The sequence below is a fragment of the Parasteatoda tepidariorum genome, chromosome 9 (genome assembly GCF_043381705.1).
Source record: "Parasteatoda tepidariorum isolate YZ-2023 chromosome 9, CAS_Ptep_4.0, whole genome shotgun sequence".
Classification (NCBI taxonomy): Eukaryota; Metazoa; Arthropoda; class Arachnida; order Araneae; family Theridiidae; genus Parasteatoda; species Parasteatoda tepidariorum.
In genome coordinates, this window is record NC_092212.1 from 63,382,899 (window position 1) to 63,407,590 (window position 24,692).

At 28.6% G+C, this 24,692-nt stretch overlaps 1 protein-coding gene across 3 annotated transcripts in view; it reads right to left on the reverse strand.

The window, feature by feature from the left end:
- Positions 1 to 24,692, reverse strand: part of LOC107454538 (nucleolar protein dao-5) — a 122,997-nt gene that overhangs the window by 10,220 nt on the left and 88,085 nt on the right. Inside the window, exon 1 of one of the 3 annotated variants that reach the window (XM_016071764.3) lies at positions 17,351 to 17,582. The exons of the other annotated variants lie outside the window; for them this stretch is intronic. Within the exon in view, the coding sequence (XP_015927250.1) occupies positions 17,351 to 17,360 (10 nt within the window). The 5' untranslated portion in view covers positions 17,361 to 17,582. Of the gene's footprint in view, positions 1 to 17,350; positions 17,583 to 24,692 lie in introns of those variants that run through there. 3 annotated transcript variants of the gene reach the window in all.

The following is a 24,692-nucleotide window of genomic DNA, read 5'->3' on the forward strand; positions in this document are numbered from 1 at the left end:
CACATATGCAGATTTCTGTGCTCATTATGAAGATGGCTTGACAAATACTTGTCTAGTTGGAGAACATGTAGCACAAATCAGAGAAAGACATCACAAAGATAAATCTAGGGCAACTGCAGGATTCGAACCCGATATCTCCAAGCAACAGAGCGTTTGACGTCCTGTTTAATATAAATAGTGGTAGCAGGATCATGTTTTTTGCCAGTTTTTGGACAAAACAAGATGTTTTTACTACGGCATATTTATTTTACTCCGTTTCACCTCAAGTTGGCACTGGAGAGTAAGGCAGGTAGACTGGATTGCAGTCGTTGTCATGGAAACTAGGTTACTCTAAGTTAGTTGGAGGAATGAGGTAGCAAAAAAAGGAGAGAAAGGGGCCAATATTGGCGGTAAAGAAAACAAAGCGCCTTTTTTTTTTATCAGGAATTTTACTATAATGAACAAAATAAAGAGAAGAACAAGATTTTTTTTATAGCATTTCTAATAATAATTGATTTGAGATACTAATAGTAAGCTGATTTCTAGTTATAATTTTTAAAAAACAGATTTTTTTATTAATAGTTTTTAACTAAACGAAACTAATTTTAAACGAAACAAAATTATATTTAAAAATATAATATTTTTTTATTAAATCTAAGTAAAATAAATACACAGTTGAACATAAATACCTTACTTTCGATACTTATTTTTGTATGCAACCTTTTCTTTTTTATAGATTTCTGAACATTAATTTATCCCACAATGGTGTTTTTTGGGGGAAGGAAAATTCAACATAGGCATGAAATCATTGATCATGAATAAGATCATATTTATGTTTTATAGTATTTACTGTTCTTTTTTTTAAATAAAGACATCACATTTATTTCTGAAAAGTTCTCTTTTATAATAAAAGTAATTTTTTTTTCGAATTATATTTGCTTCTATGAAACAAAGGAATTTGTCTAAAATAATCTCCATAAAAAACCTCTCTATAAGAGAAGATATTGCCTTTTCCTGTTCTCGAAAAAAAATCCCAAGTCTTTAAAAATCCGATATAATGCTTAATTAATAGTTACAAAATAACAAAAATAACAAACTAACATTTAGTAATTAGCAAAAAAAAAAAAAGCAATCTAACAAGGAATCACCAAAAAATTAACAATTGATGCAAAAAATAAAAATTAATTACTATAACAAACAAGCTAACAATAAATAACTAGCAAAAAAAAAAACAAATTAACAGTTAATAACTAATAAAGACAAAACAAAAGAAGAATTAAGCGTGAAAGATCGCGCCAATTTCTCGTCCTCGGAAACTAATTTATCGCCAGATTTAAACATCTCCTTTGTACATTCACTTTCCAGAAAGGGTATTTATAAGTTAAATACATTTAAACATAATAAAACTTCTAATACATGTTTCAAGATAAACTTTTCTTACTATACAATATTTATTTAAGCACATTTAAACTGTAATTAATTCCAAAATAGCGAAGAACTACTTTTCAAAGGCGTAGTATTACATTTCCTACCTTTCTCTGTAGTGCCAAATTGAGGTGAAACGAACTATAGCAAAAGTGATAACGGTGTTATTTTTAAATTAAAGTGACAAATATTTTGTGTAGTTTAAAACAAATTGAAAACTTTTGTTTGCTAGTTTAAAAAGAATTGGCTGTTACATCTTAATTTTTAATAGGACTCTGCGAACTCTGTAACTGGTACAAAGTGGTATATAAATGTGCTTAATTATTTTATATGTAGCGGTGCGCAAAATTAGCTTTTTATTTTAAATTTAATAAACCAAGAAACAACTATAAGTACATAAAGTTTTGCTTCCAGTGAAGAAATTTTCTTCATAAAGTGAAATATGTCGGCATCCGAAGCTTCGAACAATGATTTAGGACGAATACTGTTATTTGACCACCAAATATTACTTTTCATTAACATTATATTTCAAAACAAAAATGTATTATTTTTAAATGTTCTGAAATAAGTTTAACGAAATTAAAGTAATATTGAACAAGCTCTCGTCGTTATTATTTCAGAGCTGAATTTAACTTCATAAACTTTAGTACCACTTTAAATGCTGGATTTTAATGAATAAACTTCGAACATGAAATGAAATGCGAAAATTGTGTGAAAAAGGCCGCTAACGGCCCCAGGCGCCCAGATAAATGTTGATGATGATGAAATGCGAAAATTGTGTCATTAACTGGAAGTGAATTAAAAATTTGAAATTCCGTTTAAATAGAAGAAAATATTTACTATTTTTAAATAAAAGTTAAACGTGTTTCATTTTTTACATCAGGAAATGAAAAAAAAAAATTGCGAAATACTTTCTTTACAGCTTTAAAAAATGCAAAATATTTTTAAAATCGATGAGAAATCGGTATATTTGATTCTTTAAATTGTCGCAATTATGTAATTTATTTCAGATATATCTCAATGATTTTATAAAATATGCAGCTCATATTATATCATATAGCTCATTTAATTTTATAATAATTGTTTTTATTTGGTTAGATATTATGTTTAAAATTTTATTTGCCTACATAATTAGCATAACTGAATACATAAAGTTTTTGAATATGGTAATACATAATAACTTTATGTATTACCAAATACAAATTACACCTTAAATTTTCGTGATATATGGTAATTGAATTTCAAATCCCAGAATCAACGCAAAAAATAAACAATTAAAACTTAACAGACCATTAAAATAACATTTTATATAAAATTTTGTATTATATAGAAATGTCAACTGCTCTGGATAACGTAAATATTTTTAAAAACGGTAGAGAGAACTACAAACTGAAATTTGCAGATTTTTGGTTAGTTTTACCAACTTTTTACGAGACTCAACGCGACGCATAAAAAAAACTTTTAAATTGTTTAAATGTAGTGGTGAGTAAAATACCTATAAATCAAATTTACTAAACCAAGAATCATACATTAAACGTCTACCACTGTAAAATATTTATGCGCTGTTGGCATCCCTGTTTGTAATCTTAATATTCGTGGTTTAACTAAGATAAAGTTAAAATAATCGAAGTCCTAGTATTAACACTTTCATGTCCGGTGACACCAACGTGTTGTCACGTGAAAACCAAAGGTTAACTGTCGGTGACAACACGTTGGTGCCATACTCAAGCCATACACTATCAGCCGATGACAACACGTTGGTGTCATGTCCAAGCCAAACGTTAGTGGCCAGTGACAACACATAGATGTCGCGCTTTGCAACCTGATATTCATGTGACATTTTGTCAAGGGACAATAAAGTACAGGGATGCCAGCCGCTCCGCTTTCTGGAATAGTTTTGATAAAGCGGTAGCAAACTATATAGTAAAATTCGTTAAAGAAAGATAGTTACGCCTACTTTTTAATTTAGTAACCTGTAGTTTAATGCTTTAACATTGCATTTTATATCATACTTATAATTTTTGATATTTAGTGATGAAAAAATTACTTATAATGAAAAATACTAAACTAAAAGTAACTTAAATTTCGCTACCACTAGAAAATACTATTTTACAAAGCGGAGCAAGTTACACGGAACCGGTTACATAGTAAACTTATCACTAAATATATGCAGACCGCATAGTGTTAATATTAGTATTCTGCTCAAATATTAATTTTTGCTGCAAACAAAATCATTATTTAAAAGACTTTTTTAAAAAAAGCACTAACCAAAGACTTTTAGTTGGGGCTTAAATCCTAAAACCAAAGAGAAAAGAGATGTATCTTTCTTATAAATAATAATAAACGAAACAAACATTGTTACAAGAAAATGTTACGCAATGCTATGTCGTGAAACATTTATATGATCACATGCTCAAGAACTTATTATTTCCGGTGAAACCGGTTGAAAATGAATGTTTAATTTTGTGTTTAAATTGGTGACAGTTTTCTAAATTATTTGACAAATGGCAATTATCTTAAATCATGATGTTATTGCGTGCTTGAAAAATCTTGACAATTTTGACAACTGCGCACATGGATTTGGATTTTATAGCATTCCCGAAATGGCATCTAAAAATTTTTAGACATATCTAAAAAAAAGTCAGACAAAGGTACATTTTTGTGTTTGATGTAGTAATTTAAACTATTGTTTGCCTTAAATAGTTACCACATATTAGTTGATCACTTTGAAAAATTAATCCCTTAATATTCGATCACAATAAGATATACCATATGAAAGAAATATGAAAAACTGGTAGTACATATTTGTTTATTGCAGGTGAATATTTCTTTCTACTCATTACCACTTTAGCTTTAAATAAGCAGTTTTTTTAGTGCAGAAATATTTTTATTACTAATACAGTGATCGTAGCGTAATTTTAAAATTAAAATTGTTATACGCTAATTATTATAGTTTTTCGCTTATTTTTGGATTAATAAACGACATATTTTAACAACCAGGACAGGTTAACAATTTAAGTAATGATACTAAGTTTTAAAGTGTGGTAATGGTGTTATTCCTTTCGATGATGATTTTCCCCAGTGGTAGTAAAATGGAATTTAAGTTACAATTTTAGACAGAAACATACGCTGTACTTAAAATAGACTTAGACGGATTACCATGAGAGTATTACATATTAATATATATGCTTAATTTTTTTAAAAATAGTGGTGCCTTTAAAGATTATAAATTAAGTTTATAAATGCGAGGAATATATGGAAAGCATACGTTTTACTACCACTTTAAATATAGCAGACATGCCAACCGCTCCGAACGCGCCAAAATAATTAGAAAAACGGTAAATAACTACAATGTAAATTTTGCAAATATTTGACTATTTTTGCTTACTTTTTAAAAGGTATAGCATGACAACAGTACTAAAAGTTATGAATTATATAAGACAACGAATTATTTAAAAATAGTGGTAGATAAAAATCTACTAAATTGAATTTATTAAACTAAGAATCATAATTGATCAACTACCACTTATAAATATAAATTTGCTGTCCGGAGCAAGTTGGCATCTCTGATATAGAAATAAAATTTTACGCCAAATGCGTAAAAGTTGGCAGGTATGCTATTATAATCTAATGATGTTGTTTTAAAGTTAGACTAAAACCCAAAAGTTAAGTATTTTGTTTCCTTAAAAATTAAATTAAATTCTGATTTAGCAAAATAAATCCTAATAACATACCTGCCAACTTTCACTCTTTCCGAGTATGGATTTTCAGAGTGGTTGTAAAAAAATAAACGAAAAACAATCTGACTCAAAAATATATTTAAATTTTGATCACGTTGAAATTCGCTTCAGCAAGAATTATTATGCTTTTATATATTTATTGTAATTATTTATATGTAGTGGTGGTCAAACTCATTTATAATTATCCTTATAATTCAAGAAGTTAATTGTAATAACCTGAGTATTGCCACCACTTTAAATATGAAAATAAAATCTTCCGGATAATCCGGAAGAGTTCGCAGGTATGTAATAATGCAACATTTGGCATCCTTCTTATTTTTTTTTTTTTTTTTTTTTTAAAGAACAAACTGGATTAAGAATGTCCCTAAATGCACGAAATTTCGATGGTTAGATCAAAATTTATTAAAGTGAATATTTTGTTTTACTTTCTGACTGTAATATTTAAGGTACCTGCTTAATTTTTTAAACTCGATTTTGACTTAAAAAACCCGTTTTTGTTAATATATATATAAATAAATAAATACAAGAAAACACGAAGAAAGTTAAGAAAAACAATAAGTTTCATTCAGTTTTTTTTAAAACTGTTGCTTGTTATTTTTTTACTTATTATTTCCCCCTCTTTTTTTCATTTGTTTATTATTTTTCTTTGTTTTATTCTTCATTTTGAACATATATATATATATATATACACATACAGTCGGACTTCCATTTAACGAACTTTCATTTTGCGAATTCCTCTATTTTGCAATTTTTTTTCGAGGAAACAAGAACATTTTGGAAATTTCTTCTTAAAATAACTTCTAAATAACGAAGTGAATTTTCTATTTAACGAACTTTTCTTTGAGATCCACTTTCCTTATTGCCCAAAATATTTCAGAACATTTCAAACTTGTTAACTCATTTCATGGGGGAAATGACCCCGAATTGACTGTCGAAGGCACTTAATTTTTACAGAGAACAGTAAAATCCCTTTCTCTTTTTGTTTGCATTTCAAACGAAAAATTCAGACAAAATTAAAGGAATTTATCCGTAACAATTAAACTTACGAACGCATGTGGTAATGCTTGCTTAAAATTACTTTTATAATAAATGCAGGTATAATTTTATACATAAAGTTAGCTTTTTTTTATTGAAAATGTATGTAACATGTTCATGTACTAGATAATGTTTTGTTCTATTCTTGCTTTCCATGCAGATTTCTCTTATGGTAAAGATTGGTACTAGATACTAGTTTACAAGATAAAAGTGTATCCATTGCTATTTTAATTATTTCTAGTGTTTATAAATTTGAAACCTGGTTTGCGTTGTTTAAGTTTTTCAAAAGGGATTTTTCTATTTAACGAATTTTCCATATAACGAACTTATTATCGGGATTTAGCGACTTCGTTAAATAGAGGTCTGAATATATATATATATATTAAGAGATATTACTACTCAAATATATGGAACAAATTTTCATTATTGTTTAAGTTAAAAAAGTTGATCAGTATCGTTAAAAAAGTTTAAATAATTGAAATGAAGAGTTTTCAATGCGTGTCTTTTACCTCTACGCTTGACTGAATCAAAACAATGAAGTTAAATTTCAGAAATCATTTTTTTAAAAAAGAATAGTCGAAACTGAGTTATCTCAATCTACCCTTGAAAAGGTTTTAAATTGAATTTAAAGCTCTTCCCTGGACAGGTTAAGAGATTTTGTTTCTTGAACATTTCTGTTGTCTTATCCATCGAGTTACAATGCCCTCTTCACCCTTAGACCTCAACTTTTAGAAGAAAATGGAGAAGAAGAAAAAATTATCAAAATTAGATTCCTCAACAAAGATGCTTTCCTGATAATATTTCCTTCAACAAGGAGGGAATAGCATGCGGTCCATCAATGTGGGTCAGGGCGAACAAGCTTGTAATCTCTAACCAGCTGGACATTTCTTCTTTAAAAATAAAATAAAAAGTTATGAAGGAGGAAAGTTGACGGAAATTACTAATGATTTTATCGACCATTCAAGTCACATAGATAAGGAATCAAAAAATTAAATTGAAAACAAAAAAAAAAAGCAGGCATTTCTCAAACCTCATGCTGGTATCAAGTGCCTAGACAACAGGTGTGTTTACGTGCCCGCCTCAAGCGTTTACGAATCGTGTAGAAAGGACTAAGATAAAATAAACCTTATTTTTTTTAATCCTTTAATGAAAGTGGATCAGAAGTATTTACTTTCGCTTTTGACATCAAAGAATACTAAGTGAGGTTTTGTATTTAGAAATAGAAAGAAAAAGGTAGTTACATTGTATGAGGGCTCTGAGCAATTAAGACTCGCATTAAATCTGTTATTCCCAGACAGTTAAATTTCTTCTGTTCTAATATGAAACGTTTATTTTTAAGTTGTATGTTAGTATTTTGCTAGGGTAATTTCGATTCACAACCTTGTTTTTGATTTTACTTTGAAACAAGGATTTAAAGGTATTTAGTTTCACTCATACGCTTGTGAAGGTTACACTATCAGAAGGCTATCAGAAAAGGCAACAGAAAATTTGCAAAAAAAATTTTTTTTTCAACACTAATAGTTTATAACTTGGTATTCTAAAGATATTGTGTTAACTATCTTATACAAACGAAAACATTTTGAAACGACCGAAATGTTAAATATCATAAATTTTTTAATAACTCATTTTAGTTCAAAACATTAAGAAAATTTATGTTCCCTTTAGATATTAGCATTTTTATCCATAATTTTTAAAGATGTTATATAAACTATATCGCAATTTTTCGATACTCAATTTTTTTATTTTTATCCTTATAAAATATTACTCTTCTTTTATTTTGGTTCGCGTGTCTAAATTTTACTAATTTTCATGAATTTTTGAAAAAGTTTCATATATTGACTTGAAAGACTATTAAGGACTGTCTAGTTGAAATAATCATTTAAAAAAATTTTCTGTGGTTCAAGTGCAATGAAATTTTTCTGGGAAAAATGCATTAAAAGTGAGTTTTATAACTTTTTATATTTTAAGCTAAACAATAATTGATCTTTGTGCCGATTTATATTCCTATAATGCGCCTAACATTTGAAAAGTTTGGTGAAAAAAACCAGGTAAATGACATTTTTAACGTGGTGATAATCACGATAAAAAAATTTATTTAAGATAAAATTTTAACCGAACTTTTTTGTTATAGATATATTAGAAAGACGGACTGATAACAATTTGCCTTATTTTAATTACCACTACCTAATTTGAAATAAAAATGTTGAAAGCATACTCGAAACCAATGGGGATTAGCTATGTTAATATTAAAGTAAAACGATTTGTTACATTAAACTTAGCTACATTGATGGGACTGTTTCACGTTATTTTCAAGATTAATAAATTTTTCTGCAAATGCCACATACTTATTCCACAATACTTATCTTTGAAACACGTGACATAATTTTTTTTTTTATATTTTCTCATTACAGGGTTGCCAACTACTACGCTTTTTGCAAAATATTTTATAGAATGGTGGATAGTTAAATGTTGAACTTGAGAGATTATAGCTGAATGTTGCCTATGAGATGGAAGGAAGTGGTGCTGAAAATAACTTTGAATTCTTAAAAAACAAAGAAAAACATAAACTTAGTTACCACTAGAAGAAATTTTCCCAAAAAGCGTGGGAATTTTTCAGCACTGTCATAGCTGCATATTTTTAAAAAAAAATGTGTATGATTTATCACTAGAAATTTCTTAAAATTTACAATACGAAAGTGTTTCAAAAATTAATTCATACTTAGAAATATTATAGAAAATTTATTTCCTATTCAACAAAGTAAAATTACTGAAACTGTAAAGCTTAAACTCCAATTTGAAAAAAAAAATTATAAAACATGAATATTATAAATGTACTTATTAATAAAATTAAACCTTGTAAAATGTGGAATAAATTATTCATGATCGTTCAAAGCGTACTTACATTTCTCTAAAACACCCTGTAAATGTCAAAAATAATTCAAATAATTGAAAAATTTACTGAGAAATTTTAAATTCTTCTTATTGATTGTCTTGTTTCTTATTGTCTTGTTTCTGTTTTTATAATCTGCTTTTTTAAAGCACCCTTAATTACATAAATCAAAGTAAAACTCAATAACATGCACAAATGTAGTTGTAAAAATTAAAAAAGAAATTACTAACTTTTGATTGGATTTAATTAAAGATTAATGAATAACTACATTTTTTAATGTCTTAATTTAATTACATATTAAGATACTAATAATTGATTAAGATATAGGCTTAATTATTTTAGAAGCTATAATAAACATATATTTGTATTGAATAATTAAACTAAAAAAGTCTCAAATATTGCAAAAATTTGCGTTGTTGTTTTTTGAGAAAGCACAATAATTGTTTTAACACTTTGGCGTAGAATTTTTATTAAACATATTTTTCATTGTGCATGGTCAAAATAAGTAAAAAAATATTGTATTTAGCATTTTAATATTTTATAATTATGAAATACAACATGAAACACTGGTGTCTTTTTCTGCGTTTAAGTGAAAATCTTCCAAACACGGCTCACTTCCAAATAAAAAAAATTTTCAAATTTTCTGTTATTTAAATCTAACAGTTATTCATCATTGAAATTTCTTTATTCTACAAAATAAATGAGTGATATATTCTTGAATATGAATGGAAAAAAAATGAGAGTACTCTTTTTGGATTATATATTTCAGCACGAATTTAATTCCGATTATTTAACAGATTTCTTGTTAGTAATTATTAAGGCCCGGATTTTGATGACATTTGCATTTATTGCATTTTTGGACATTTTTTGTCTTTTAGATTTATAGGGCATTTTTCCTTAAATTTTGGGGCGTATTTTGCATTTTAATGCATTTTTTAAAGTTCCTTTTTTTAATTTTTTCCAATTTTTACTACTTTTTATCAATTTTCATTATTACACTGGCTTCCAAACAATGAAGAAAATCTATAGAATATTAACAGGTGAAGCAAAATCTTTTCTAATTGAAGAAGAATTGTAAGAAGTAAGACCGTCTTTTTGAAGTACGCACCTATAACATCAGTAGACGTTGAAAGAAGCTTCTGCAGGAATGAAAATTTACTTTCAGACAAGAGACGCTCGTTTACATTTCAAATTATCAAAAAACGTTCAATAATTCAATGTAATTCTGATATTTTGTAATATTATGAGATGGAAGTTGTTATATCCATTAAAGTTTCTATACAAAATAAAAATATTTTGGTGTCAATATATTTTCCTTTTTTTGTTATTTTAGGATATAAAACATATTTTTCAAACTTTAATGAACGTAGAACAAGTATTGCATTGCTTTATATTTTTTAAATGACTCATAATAATTTTAAAGAGCAAAACATTTTTTTAATTCAATATTTTTACTTTATTTAAGGCATTTTTTGCGCAATTTTTGCATTTTTAAGGGCATTTTTGGCCCTTTTTAAGGGCATTTTTTGCACTTTTTAAGGTCATTAGTTGAGATTTTTTAGGTCATCAAAATCCGGGCTCTAGTAATTATTAAAATGTTTTGTTTAATAAAAAAATGCAAAAACATATTTTTGCTTGTAATTACAGCTTTCGAAAAATATGTATAAAAGGGACACCGTTGTCCCATCTGCGTCAAAAGGTTAACTTAAATTAAAAACTGAAGAATAAGTGCATGTAAAAATTTTGAAGACTGGCAAAAGGCAGATATATTAGATAACTAGCTTGTATAATCATAAAAGTTTTTTTTTCAGCTGAAATACATTTCGATAAGTGCAATAAGTTTGGATAACAATTATAGAACAATGGATATGCCACGCCTAAATATTCAAGACCTATTTAGAGATTTTGTTTGTTAAAAGCATATAAACCAGTATTTGTTTTACGCTACGCTTTATCTAATGTAATTTTAACAGCTTATTTCAAATCGTTATTGTTGTAAATAGTTCTTATAAAGATAGTTATGAAAGTTTTTTTTATTTTCTTAATACAACTCATAACATTTGTGTTCGTGATTGGCTCACTTTCTGAAACAATATATTCATTTTTAGATGTTATTTTATTACCTTGCAGTTTATAAATGTATGGCTTGCATCTATTTTTTGCATAAAAGACTATTTGGTTCATGCATAATTTTTTTTTCTACATTAAATGATCTACGACAAAAATCAGCTGAGAAAAAATATTCAGATTTAATAGGGAAGCCACATTCTTTTGTTTTGATTAAAGAATTTACATCAGTAAATTTTTATTTTGTTACGTTAAAACATATTAAAATAAATTCCGTTATTAACATAAAAACTGTTAACAAAAATAAAAGTCTAATGTTTCGATATTTCTTTAATTTTAGAAATAAGTATTTCTTTTTTTTTTTTTTTTTTTTTTTTTTTTTTTTTTTTTTTTTTTTTTTTTTTTTTGCTTTAGCTCACTACCTTGGGGAAACAATTTTTCGAAAACTTAAATCAATAGAGGTTGTGTCTATTTTTCAAACATTTAAACATTTTGTGACAGAAGGATTTGAAAATGTCAAAGACGATTATCGGCAGTTCCTGTAAGGAGTTTGAATGAATTAATGAGTAATGGAATAAATCAGGGAAAAAAACATATTTTTAATGTTTAAGGGTCATCGAAAAAAATTGAAAAAATGAGTGCATCAATTTCTACAGATTTGAAGATTGTGAAAAGTTGTATGCTTTACTTTGTCAATCGTATAAAGTTTTGATAAAAACCTTCTTTTTAATTCATTGGTATAATCCTGAATTCTTGTTTGAGTACTAAATAATGTTATAATTTCCTAAATATTGATTTGTTCTTAAATATTGTAGTGATTTTAAACAATGCAGTAATCCTAGTTGTTGCTGTGATTTAGATTAACAACACTTTTCAGCCTCTCAGAACCAGAAAATTCTTTGGAAATAATTCTGGATTCCAATTTGAATCCTAAATAATGGTATGATATCCTAAATATTGATGTGATTCCAAATATTGTAGTGATCTTAAATAATGTAGCGATCCTAGTTATTGCTGTCATTTAGTTTAACAACAGTTTTTCAGTCTTTCTGAGCTAGATAATTTGTTGGAAATAATTCTGTATTCCATTTTGAATCCTAAATAATGGTGTGATATCCTAAATATTGATGTGATCCCAAGTATTGTAGTGATCTTAAATAATGTAGCGATCCTAGTTATTGTTGTCATTTAGTTTAACAACACTTTTTCAGTCTTTCTGAGCTAAATGATTCGTTGGAAATAATTCTGTATTCCAATTTGAATCCTAAATAATGGTGTGAAATACTAAATATCAATGTGATCCCAAATATTATAGTGATCTTAAATAATGTAGCGATCCTAGTTATTGTTGTCATTTAGTTCAACAACACTTTTTCAGTCTTTCTGAGCTAGATAATTTGTTGGAAATAATACTGTAATCGAATCCTAAATAATAGTATGATATCCTAAATATTGATGTAATCCCAAATATTGTAGTGATCTTAAATAAAGTAGCGATCCTAATTATTGTTGTCATTTAGTTTAACAACACTTTTCAGTCTTTCTGGGCCAGATAATTCGTTGGAAATAATTCTGGATTCCAATTTGAATCCTAAATAATGGTGTGAAATACTAAATATCAATGTGATCCCAAATATTGTAGCTATCTTAAATAATGTAGCGATTCTAGTTTAACAACACTTTTCAGTGTTTCAGAAGTTATTTAGTTTAACAACACTTTTCAATGTTTCAGAACTGGAGAAAAAAAAATTCTTTCGTTCGTAAACTTCAAAAGGGGTTATAAAACTCATCAAACATGCCTCCAATCCTTTCCTAACGAAAGTCCATAAACGCTCAGAGAAAACAGCAATCGAAACTTTCTCAAAAAAGCTCATTAAGATGCCAAGGGGTAATATACCGACCAACGACTACACTTTCGAACATTATCGAGATCTTGGAAGAAAAGAAAAAAACACAAAGCAAAACATCACCGTCGGCTTAATATAGGTTATTAGGAACATCTTAAACAACAAGATTCTCGGCATCGAGGATTGTAAAAAAAGGAACAACCTTTTAAAGCTTTCTCCATCCTGTTGGCAACGCTTAGAATACAACACTAACAAAGGAGTATATACAGAAAAATATGTTTCTTATGTTTAAAGGTGAGCCAGTATGTTAAGATCGTGCCGTTGTAGATGGGATTATGGCCATTGCAAAAAACTAGCGAATAATGTTCCTTTTTTTTTCTGGGAAATGTAGGCAATTGAGACTGTTTCCACGCAGAACTTTTTTTTCGCATCCGTTTACTGCGAATTGCAATTTGGAAGTAATTACACAGAAGGGGTTTAAGCAGGCTGTTTATGACTTTTTTTAAGTTAACGAGGATTCTCATCTATCTTCATTCATTATGTTTAAAAAAAATAGGAATGATAGTTTGATGTTGGATAAGAATAAAGCATGATTAATTATGTTATGTTTTTGATGGGATTATTGCACTCAAATAAATGCAATCGTTTATGTTTTGAGATATCGTAAACGATTCCCAATTTTTAAAGTTTACGTTAAAAGTCAGTATATTAAATGTTTGATCGGAAATGCATGAGAATAAAAAGCAATAAAGTTTTACTGTTTCGCAATATTTATTTGCTTTTTTAAAAGCTCTTCACGATATAATGATGATAATACAAAGTATATACTTATTGAATGAATAAGAAATGAATAGATGCACATTTTTGAACCTTGCTTATGCAAGTTTTTTTTCTACGAGTACTTTTTTTGCCTAAATTAATTATTTTTTTACAAATAACAAAATATTTTTTTACCATTAAAAGGAAACACCTCACCAAAAATAAGTAAATTGCAAATTTACCCTTTATATGCTTACATAATATTTAATTACTTTCTACCTGTATGCTTTTTAAAAAAAATTTTATTTGAAATCGCTAAAATGTTAGTTGAAATTGTATCATCCAATTAGTAAAATATTACTTGTGCACCGGATTCAACGGATTCTTGTAACCAATAGTAATCAATATTGCTATTGGTTACAGGAATCCGTTGAAGTCGGTAATTCATATTCTGTCTGATCCGCGGTAGCCAATAAATCCCTTCAGATGCAAGAACAGCATAAAATATTCTTTACGGCTAAACAATTTTTCATATTTTTGTTTGTTACTTAATGCTTTTAAAATAGCCTTATAATGCCTTTAAAAATAAATCTATGACCACGAATAATGTGGCCACTTTTAAGAAGAATTAGCCTACATAAAGAAAATTTAGCATCACTGATACCGTGGCTACCAGTGGTATGAATAAAACTTCACAAAATGAAATTTCGAATAATAGATAATGTGACTATATTGATGTGTATATAGTAAAGAAAATAAATAGAATCACTGATACCGTGGAAATCGTTTATGATAATTATGGACGAGTTTAAAATAAATTTAAAACTAGCGAATACAGTGACCATCTATCTAGGATTGACTAGAAAATCTAGGATCGCTAATACCGTAGCTACAGTGGTATAAATAAAACCTCAGAAAATGAAATTTCTAAATACAGATAACTAGGCTATCTTGATGTGAATATAGTAAAGAAAATAAATAGGATCACTGATACCGTGGAAACTGTTTATGATAATTAGAGGCGAGTTTAAAATAAATTTAAAACTAGCGGATACAGTGACCATCTATCTAGTATAGACCAGAAAATCTAAGATCGCTAATACAGTAGCTACCAGTGGTATAAATAAAACCTCAGAAAATGAAATTTCTAAATACAGATAACTAGGCTATCTTGATGTGAATATAGTAAAGAAAATAAATAGGATCACTAATACCGTGGAAACTGCTTATGATAATCAGAGACAAGTTTAAAATAAATTTAAAACTAGCGGATACAGTGACTATTTATCTAGGATCACCAATACCAGTCGTATGAATAAAACCTCACAAAAATAAATTTCTAAACACTGATAATGCGACTATCTTGATTTGAATATAGCAAAGAAAATAAACAAGATCACTGATACCTTGGAAACAGTTTATGATAATTAGAGACGAGTTTAAAATCCCAGATAGCATGACTGATTGTTAATAACGGTCCTGCAAAATTAAATCTAAAATTACAGATACCATGGCTAATGTTGATGGATCTAAGCACTGAAATTGCAGCAAATAGATTGATTTCCTGTTTGAGATAGATTGATTTCCTATTTTTGAAAACAGACTTCATTAAACTGTTGGTCTGGTCTACTCCGCACGCTGAATTAAGTATAACTTTTTAGTTTCCTATCTACTGCCAAAGATTGAAACAGAGAACTCATTGACAAAATCATACAGAACATGACGTGTTACCGTAATGCAGGTTAGAACTCAATCAGTTTTCTATTGAATTCCCGACCAATAATAACTAAATTATTCTAATTATTTAACAAAAACATGACACATTTATTATTACACAATAAGACGATTCATATACAATTAAAGCTGTCAAGAAACGATAACAAAAATTTGTACGTCTGGAGAGTCTCTATGGGTTGATTGACTATCAACACAAAAAAAAAATCGAATCTATTATTGAAAGACGTTCTACTTTCGCATTTTAATGAGCAACAAAAAAAAACTGTATCTTCTAAAAAAGCTAATCAAATGAAAATGCAAAAGATAGTGAAAATGTAATGAATTCTTCAACTCGACAGCTGAGGAGCTCTTTCATTTTGACCTAATAATGTCACTCCGGGTGAGAAAAGTGAGCTTCAAGCGGCAGACGGAAATTCTTTGTTTATAAAACTGAGAGTTGATGGATTTGCATTTTATATCATTTGTATTTTTCTAACACGCTTTTACGTTAACTAAAAGAGGTAAAAATCGTGATGTGAGTTTAATGGCTCTTGTATTTCGTATTAGTGTCCGCAGCTGTTTGTGTGATAACACAGAGCTTTGATAAGACCTGTTGTGCTATATTTCACTATCAGATTAAATAATGTGAAGAAAAGGGAAATCTTAGCTCAAAACAAGATTTAGAAAGCTAAATTTTGTTGTGAATTGCCGGAGGTAGTACATTTTATGACAATAAAAAATTTAGCACATTTACGTTTAAAATAACCCGTTGAAGCAGAATTTTTATAAAACATATTTTTCCTACTCTTTTCATTATTCTGTATTAGTTTAAGTCGAAATAAATAAAAACTATTATAATTATCATTTCAGTAATTTATGGTTTTGAAAACAGCATGAGTCACCGGTGTCTTTTTCTGCGTTATAGGTAAAATCTTCAACATGGCTCACTTTATATCCTTATTACAGGGCTCAATTTTTATAATTTGCTCTAATTTAGATCCAAGAGGAACAGGTAATCCTCATTGATATTTCTTTAATTTACGAAATCAATTATTGATAAATTTTCGAATATGAATGAAAAAGAATTTTTTTCTAACTACTTTTTTCGGATCTTATATTTTAACACAAATATTATTCCGATCATGTAGCAGATTTATTTGACTTATTATTAGTCTGTTTTTTATAATTAAAAAGTGTGAGAGTAAAAGTAATAAATTTTTCAAAATGACAAAAGTCGAGACAAAGATTGCTTGTGCAATTTTATTTTTTATTAATTAACGACTATATTTTAATGCAAATATTATTCCGATCATGTAGCAGATTTATTTGACTTACTATTAGCCTGTTTTTTATAATTAAAAAGTGTGAAAGTAAAATTCATAAACTTTTCAAAATGACAAAAGTCGAGACAGAAATTGCTTGTGCAATTTTTTTTTTATTAATTAACGACTATATTTTATTACAAATATTATTACGATCACGTAGCAGATTTATTTTACTATTAGCCTGTTTTTTATAATTAAAAAGTGTAGAAGTAAAATTCATAAATTTTTGAAATTGACAAAAGTCGAGTCAAAGATTGCTTGTGCAATTTTATTTTTTATTAATTAACGACTAATGCATTATTTATAACGACATTTAAAGGACTAGTGAAAGAACTTATTTAAACGATTATAACGACAAAGTGTGTTTTAATTAATTTAAATTTGCATCTATTTAAGTGGTTAATGAAATTTATTTATACCAATTGATATAGGAAATAGTCCATAACATTTCATTAAAAATGTTAAAGTATAACTCATAAATCTTTGTAAAATTGCAAAAGTTGTGACAAAAATCGCTAATAATTTTATTTTTATTTGAACCACAAATAAAAAAAAATCATAACTTACTTCCGAACATTCAAAGATGTCAGCGGAGTTTCCTATAAACCTATAAAATGGCCGGAAAAGTATACTGACAGGCGCAAACTAGCCTTACCGAAAAAACCGCAAAATTATAATTTTCAGCTCATCCTTTAACAACTTATGCGTAAAACAATTCCGTTTCTCCAACGAAAAACCCCAACAAAGTAAACCATTTCATTCCACTGACGTTTCCTGTAGAAGTTTCTATTGTTCAAACACGTGTTTTTCGTTGAACACTTGTTGCAAGGTGAATGAATCCGATACCATACGTGATGAAATTTGCTAAAATTGTTGAAATTTCAGGTATTGGTGGTATTAAAATAAAACTTACACATTCGGGAAAATTTCGTCAATTTGCACGGCCTTTCATGTAGGTATTCGATTTACTGAAGGTCGCATTACTGCAAGATGACACCAGTGTAAATTGGATAAAATTGCAGTTGTTTCGTCACTGTTTATTTTCTATATTTAAACATGTTTAAAAGTTGAATTGTTTGAATATTTCCTGAGTCTAATATGTGAAGAATTTGAAATTAGCCTATCAAATTCCTGGAAAATACAACTACACAAAATAGCTTGATAACAATGGGGAACAATTTTTTGCTGCATTTATGCAAATAATTGATCTTGCCTTTTCCGGGTATGGGGATTTCAAATAAGTTTTACTCCTCAAGCTACAGATTTTTTTTAACACGCTGAATGTTTTTAAAAAACCACTCTATAAAATATTTTGCAAAGAGTGTAGCAGTTGGTAACCCAGGACAAGAAGACCTGAATAATGAAATTAATTATCTCTTACAAAAAGTTAATTTTTTTGTTACATTCTTAATATTAATTTAATTTCCAATAAGATAGTTAAAATCTATTACACCGCATATACAATATCTGAAGCCCTATATTTAAACCTCCTATAGTTAACGCGTTGAATGCCAAGCTAATTTTACATGGCCTGCCCGTCTAGCCAAACAGTAAATATCTGCAAACTATAGTTGCAACTATAAGACAGATTTTGCAAGTTTTTTTAAAAGGTTTAGCATGATGCTGGATGCTGGATATTGGGGTTATCTCGGCGTTTGGCGCGAAGGGCCACTAACCGATTCATCGATTCTGTTTTGTTGTATTCTGGGAGGTCCTATATATCTTTGAAGTTGTAGTATGTTGTTTTTACAAGTCAAGTCCTTAAAGAAGTAAATCTTTAGTTTTGAAGGGAAAATCATCTTTGGAATGGGGAGATCCCCTTGAGTAGAGTTGTATGATAAAGTTAATAGTATTTTGATAGTATGCAGTCTGAGCATAAAAAAGGTTTAGCATGAAATGAATGGTGAATTATATAAGCCTACAAATTGCTTAGACATAATGGTGGATAAAAATCTACTCAATTGAATTTATTAAACCAAGAATCACAATTAATAAACTATCACTTGAAAAGATTTATTCGCTGTCAAGTTGGCATCTCTGTGTACATAAATAAAACTATTTTTGTGTATTCGATATTGCATTAATTTCTTCAAACCATTTTAGTAACGATAATAATATAAAAAAAATTAAAAATTTACTCGAATTATGTGTTTCTAATAATCTTGGCTTCACCGGTAACCCCCTTGGAGCTACGAACAAACTCAGGGCCGGTCACCGGTGACCCCTTAAATGACAATTTTAGTCTCTTTTTTGACGAAAAGTGTAAGTTTAAAACAGAGAGTCAAAAAATGCTGAGACCAACTTTTAGACGAATAAGAGCACATCAACAGGATTGAAATTGCATAGGAATCCATGCCCGGAAATGTAGCCATACGCAGCTAGGGGCTGTTTCTTCGTATGGTTCTGAACAGATCCTAATAGAGAAGTGCCATCGCCGCGTACTTTGACATTTCTAAGCACGGGTTAGGGAAGTTTTAATTCTGACGATGCGCCGTAACTACTCCCGACGTTTGTCGCAACACTTATGCGACCTTCTGTTGTGTATAACGTTTTTAAAGTTGCACATTTTGATAAAAAATTAACTAAATATGTCATTAAAAAACTAAAGCATGAAGGGAGAAACCGATTGCAGATTTGAAATCAGCGGTACGAAAATATTCGAGAACTGTAAACGAATCTCATGTAACTGAAAAAAATAATAATTTCCCAGTGCAATCTATTTTTATAAAATTCGGGAAACAATATTATGTTGTAATTAATATTTTTTCTCGAAACTGTCGGGTCAGAGGATACTTTATTTTGTTTGGTTAAAAAAATAGAAAAATTAATAACATTAATTAAAACTATTTAATAATTTTTGTATACCTAAAAACTAAACTTTTTAAATTTACAAAAAATATTAATTTTTTAAGACTTTTTTACTGAGCAAATTTTCTAGAAATAGTTATCTTTTGCCTTAAAAAGTTTATATTACATACAACTTTCATCTTACGGACTCAGCATAATTTTCTTAATTACAACTCTATACTATATGCAGTTTTAAAATTTCCAGATATTAATAAGTAATAATAATTATATGCCTAAACTACTTTAGTAGATGTTCGATTCTTTTTCATTGATATCTAATATGCTCAGTCGAACTTAATTTATTTATAATTTTATAACGTTTTTAAAAAAATATCTATAAAAGTATAGAATAAACTTTAAGTGGGGGAAAAGGTTGCACGCTATTGTCTGCTCGCTATCCTTTTTTTCCACGCAGGCTGCACTAGAAGTTTGGCTAGACAGGGCTGCAACTTTCTATGCTTTTAGGGGGAAATTTCCTTCAGTGGTACCTAAGTGTATGTTTTATGTATGATTCTCTGTCATAAAAATTTGAATTAAATCTGTTTTTCTTACCGCTACATCAAAAGTTTGTATGAAATGCCGATTTATCCCAGATCTTTCGTGTTGGTGCTTTTAAAATGTTGGTAAAAAATACAAAAAATTACTGAAAGCTTTAGTTTTTAATTTACTATCACTCTATAAAATATTTTGAAAGAAGTATAGCAGATGGCAACCCTTCGTAATATTGTAAACGGACTAGAAGACCTTAATAATGAAATGAATTATCTGTTACAAAAAATTATTTTCAAAATTTATTAAATATTCATTATTTTTCAATATAGAGTTAAAACCTATTACACCGCTGAATTACATTATCTGAAGCTCTATATTTAAACCTTTGACTACGAATTTTAAAAAAAGATTTTTTTTTGTCCCGTTTATTATTCAAAAGGACAAAATAGGTCACTAATAAGGCAAATTTAGTATTTAGGATTTTTCTGACAATCGGTTATCAAGTTAGAGGTTGGGACATATATGTCCCGGCCGTACTTAATGGTGGGATACACACGTCCATTAGTAATTTTCAAACATTTATCCCAACAAATGAGTCCCATTAGTATTCAAAGGGCTAAGGTGTAAAACTCCTATTGTTAATTGCTAAAAATAATTACAATTCAGTGAAAAAAATATTCTAAAACCGTTTATTTAAAGTATTCCTCACACACTTTTTTAAAATTGGTCATTCAGACAAGTGAATTATATTGCAAAATAACAGTGCACCTCTATATGAGTTTTTATGCATGTGACAAAATTTATAAATTCAGCTTAAATATTGTCCCATACTTCTAATTTTTTTTCGTAATGACAACTCTTATCGTTTGAAATGTCTTGCTACGAATCTACAGCTCCGAACAAATATCCGATATAAAAAATGTACTGTTCTTCAGCTGNAAATTTTTAAAATTAAAATTTTTAATGTGAAGGTTGCTGCTGCTTTTCCTTACTTAACAAATTGATTTGGGGGATGGTTTTCAACAAAGCAAACGGGCATATCATATTCAACATTCAATCGATTTCGATGTTATGTTTTTATTGTCACAATTGTTGAAAATCCCGCTTCGCAAAGATACTCTGTAGCAAACGGAATTATAGTTGTCATAACTCGCTTTACAAGCAATGGGTAGGCTTCCAAACGCTTTAAAAATTAGGAGTAGTCAGCGGACCCCCAAAATATAACTCATGGACCCCTTAGGGGTTCATGAACCACAGGTTAAGAAACTCTGCGTTAAAGGATACTTTATTTTGTTTGGTTAAAACAATAGAAAAAATTTATAACATTAATTAAAACTATTTAATAATTTTGTATACCTAAAAACTAAACTTCTTAAATTTACAAAAAAAAAAAAAAAAATATTAATTTTTTAAGACTTTTTTACTGAGCAAATTTTCTAGAAATAGTTATTTCTTGCCTTAAAAAGTTTTTATTTCATACAACTTTCATCTTACTAATTCAACATAATTTCCTTAATTACAACTCTATACTGTATGCAGTTTTCCAATTTCCAGATAATTATAAGTAATAATAAGTATATGCTTAAACTAATTTAGTAGATGTTGGATTCTTTTTCATTGATATCTAATATGCTCATTTGAACTTTATTTATTTATAATTTCATGAAATTTTAAAAAAAATAATCTGTAAAAGTATGGAATAAACTTTCTGTGGGGGAAAAGGTTGCACGCTACTGTCTGCTCTCTATCCTTTTTTTCCACGCAGGCTGCACTAGAAGTCTGACTAGACTTTCTACGCTTTTGGGGGGAAATTTCTTTCAGTGGTACCTAAGTGTATGTTTTATGTATGATTCTTTGCCATAAAAATTTGAATTAAAGCTGTTTTTTCTTACCATTACACGCAAATGATTCAAAAGTTAGTATGAAATGCCGCTTTATCCCAGATCTCGTGTTGGTGCTTTTAAAATATTGGTAAAAAATACAAAAAATTACTGAAAGGTTTAGTTTTCAATTTACTATCACTCTATAAAATATTTTAAAAGAAGTATAGCAGATGGCAACCCTTCGTAATATTGTAAACGGACTAGAAGACCTTAATAATGAAATGAATTATCTGTTACAAAAAATTTTTTTCAAAATTTATTAAATATTTATTATTTTTCAATATAGAGTTAAAACCTATTACACAGCTATTGAAACTCTATGTTTAACCCTTTGACTACGAATTTTAAAAAAATGATTTTTTGTCCCGTTTATTATTCAAAAGGACAAAATAGGTCACTAATAAGGCAAATTTAGTATTTAGGATTTTTCTGACAATCGGTCATCAATTTAGATGTTGGGACATATATGTCCCGGCAGTACTTAATGGTGGGATACACATGTCCATTAGTAATTTTTAAGCATTTGTTGGTACAAATGAGTCCTATTAGTATTCAAAGGGTTAAGGTGTAAAACTCCTATTGTTAATTGTTAAAAATAATTACAATTCAGTGAGAAAAAAATATTCTAAAAACGTTTATTTAAAGTATTCCTCACACACTTTTTTAAAATTGGTCATTCTGACAAGTGAATTATATTGCAAAATAACAGTGCACCTCGATATGAGTTTTCATGCATGTGACAAAATTAACCCTTTCGAGCCGACTGTCACAAATACGTGACAGCATAAAACCGTATCAATCAGGTTAAAAATATAAAACTGGTAATCAAAGTATTTCTTTAGCAGTTTATTTGTGGGCGGAGTAATAATTGTTTGATTTATTTAATTCACCAATCCTTTGTTCAAAATAAAACTATTTAGTTATACTTTGAATTAACATTGATTATATATATGTTTAAACTAACAATAATTAAATTAAAAGTAAAGTAAGTCTGTCAAATTAGCAACGACTACATTTAAGTTACCGTTTTTTATTTAATTACAACTTGATTCTGATTTTGTACGAATGCTTTTCTGAATCACCCGTCCCCAAAGGGTTAATAAATTCAGCTAAAATATTGTCCCACTTCTAATTTTTTTCTTAATGACAGCTCTTATCGTTTGAAATATCTTGTTACGAATCTACAGCTCCGAACAAATATCCGATATGAAAAATGTGCTGTTCCACAGCTGTTAAAAATTTACAAATAAACATCTATTAACATGCATACAATACAACTTATATTGTATGCATGTTAACATATGTTTACCTGCTTTAACAATGATGCATGTTAACGGAGGTTTGCGTGTATTACATGAGTATAGAAAGTATTTAATTTACAATGGATTATTTAAAAACATAGCACAACATATGATCATTTCAAGTCATCAAACGGAAAACGAAAATTGTTTTCCAGTTACTAGCATACTAGAAAAAGTGGTAAAAACTACGCTTTTTTTTATATCCCATCCCCACATTCTTCTCCTATAATAATTCAAGTATAATTTTTAAAAAAAGTAAATCTCAAATATCTAATCTAGCAATTTTCGCTTGTTTTATTAAGCTTCTCTAGTGGACAAATTCTAGGACAAAGGAACTGTTATTTTATTTTGTCGTTGAACAGCCGACCCAATTTTATGGGTTTACGACTACTAATGTTCAACTCCGTAGCCTTGTAATTTTGAACCCAATCCAAAAGACAAGGGAACTCCTGGATCGAGCATTGGAACAAATTTGCCTTCGTGGAGGACTTTTTGAGGGAGCTAACCCGCATTTGCGTTACAAGGAGAGGAAAACCACGAGAACCTTCCACGGTTAGACTGACGGCAAGGGTACTCTTACCCATGATCCGTCTACCACTGAGGATATTTCACGTCAGCACTGTGGTCGGTGCAAGCAGGATGCGGAATTCGTATCGACTGGGATTCGAACCCGGTTCGCCTTAATGGAAGGCGAACGCTCTATCCCCTGACACATCGCGGCTCAGGAACTGCTATTTGTAAGGTATAAAAATAACTCTTCGACTAAAAAAAAGTAAAATATTATAAGTTTTTTTTCGTATCTCATCATTACATTCTTTGTCTTTAATATATCGATTATAAGAAGAGGAAAGAAGTCCGCAAATATCTTATCTAGCTCTTTAATTAAGTCTCGTTAAGATTCATTGCATGGGCAAATTTCAGAACATATTATATAATTTAATTTGTTATTTAGGCTAGAGTACAGAAAGCGTAAGTATATCCATTTCCCACTGATAGAATCATAGAATTCTTATTTAGCATGATAGAATTAACCACTTGATAAGAAAAAATTCAAAAGATCTGCGTATTCTTTTCGTACCTCATCACCAGACACTTCTTCAATATACAGTCAAACCCCGCTATAGTGAACACGGTTTATAGTGAACTCCCGGATATAGTGAACGAAATGTTAGGTCCTGTGCCTTGCTATTCACGTATAATGTTATTTTTTGTGAATATAGTGAACCAAAAAAGTGAGGAAGTTGGATATAATGAACTTTTTTCTGTCTTCAACTAATTTTTTTCTTCATTTTTTTTTTTTTTTTTTTTTTTTTTTTTTTTTTTTTTTTTTTTTTTTTTTTTTTTTTTTTTTTTTTTTTTTTTTTTTTTTTTTTTTTTTTTTTTTTT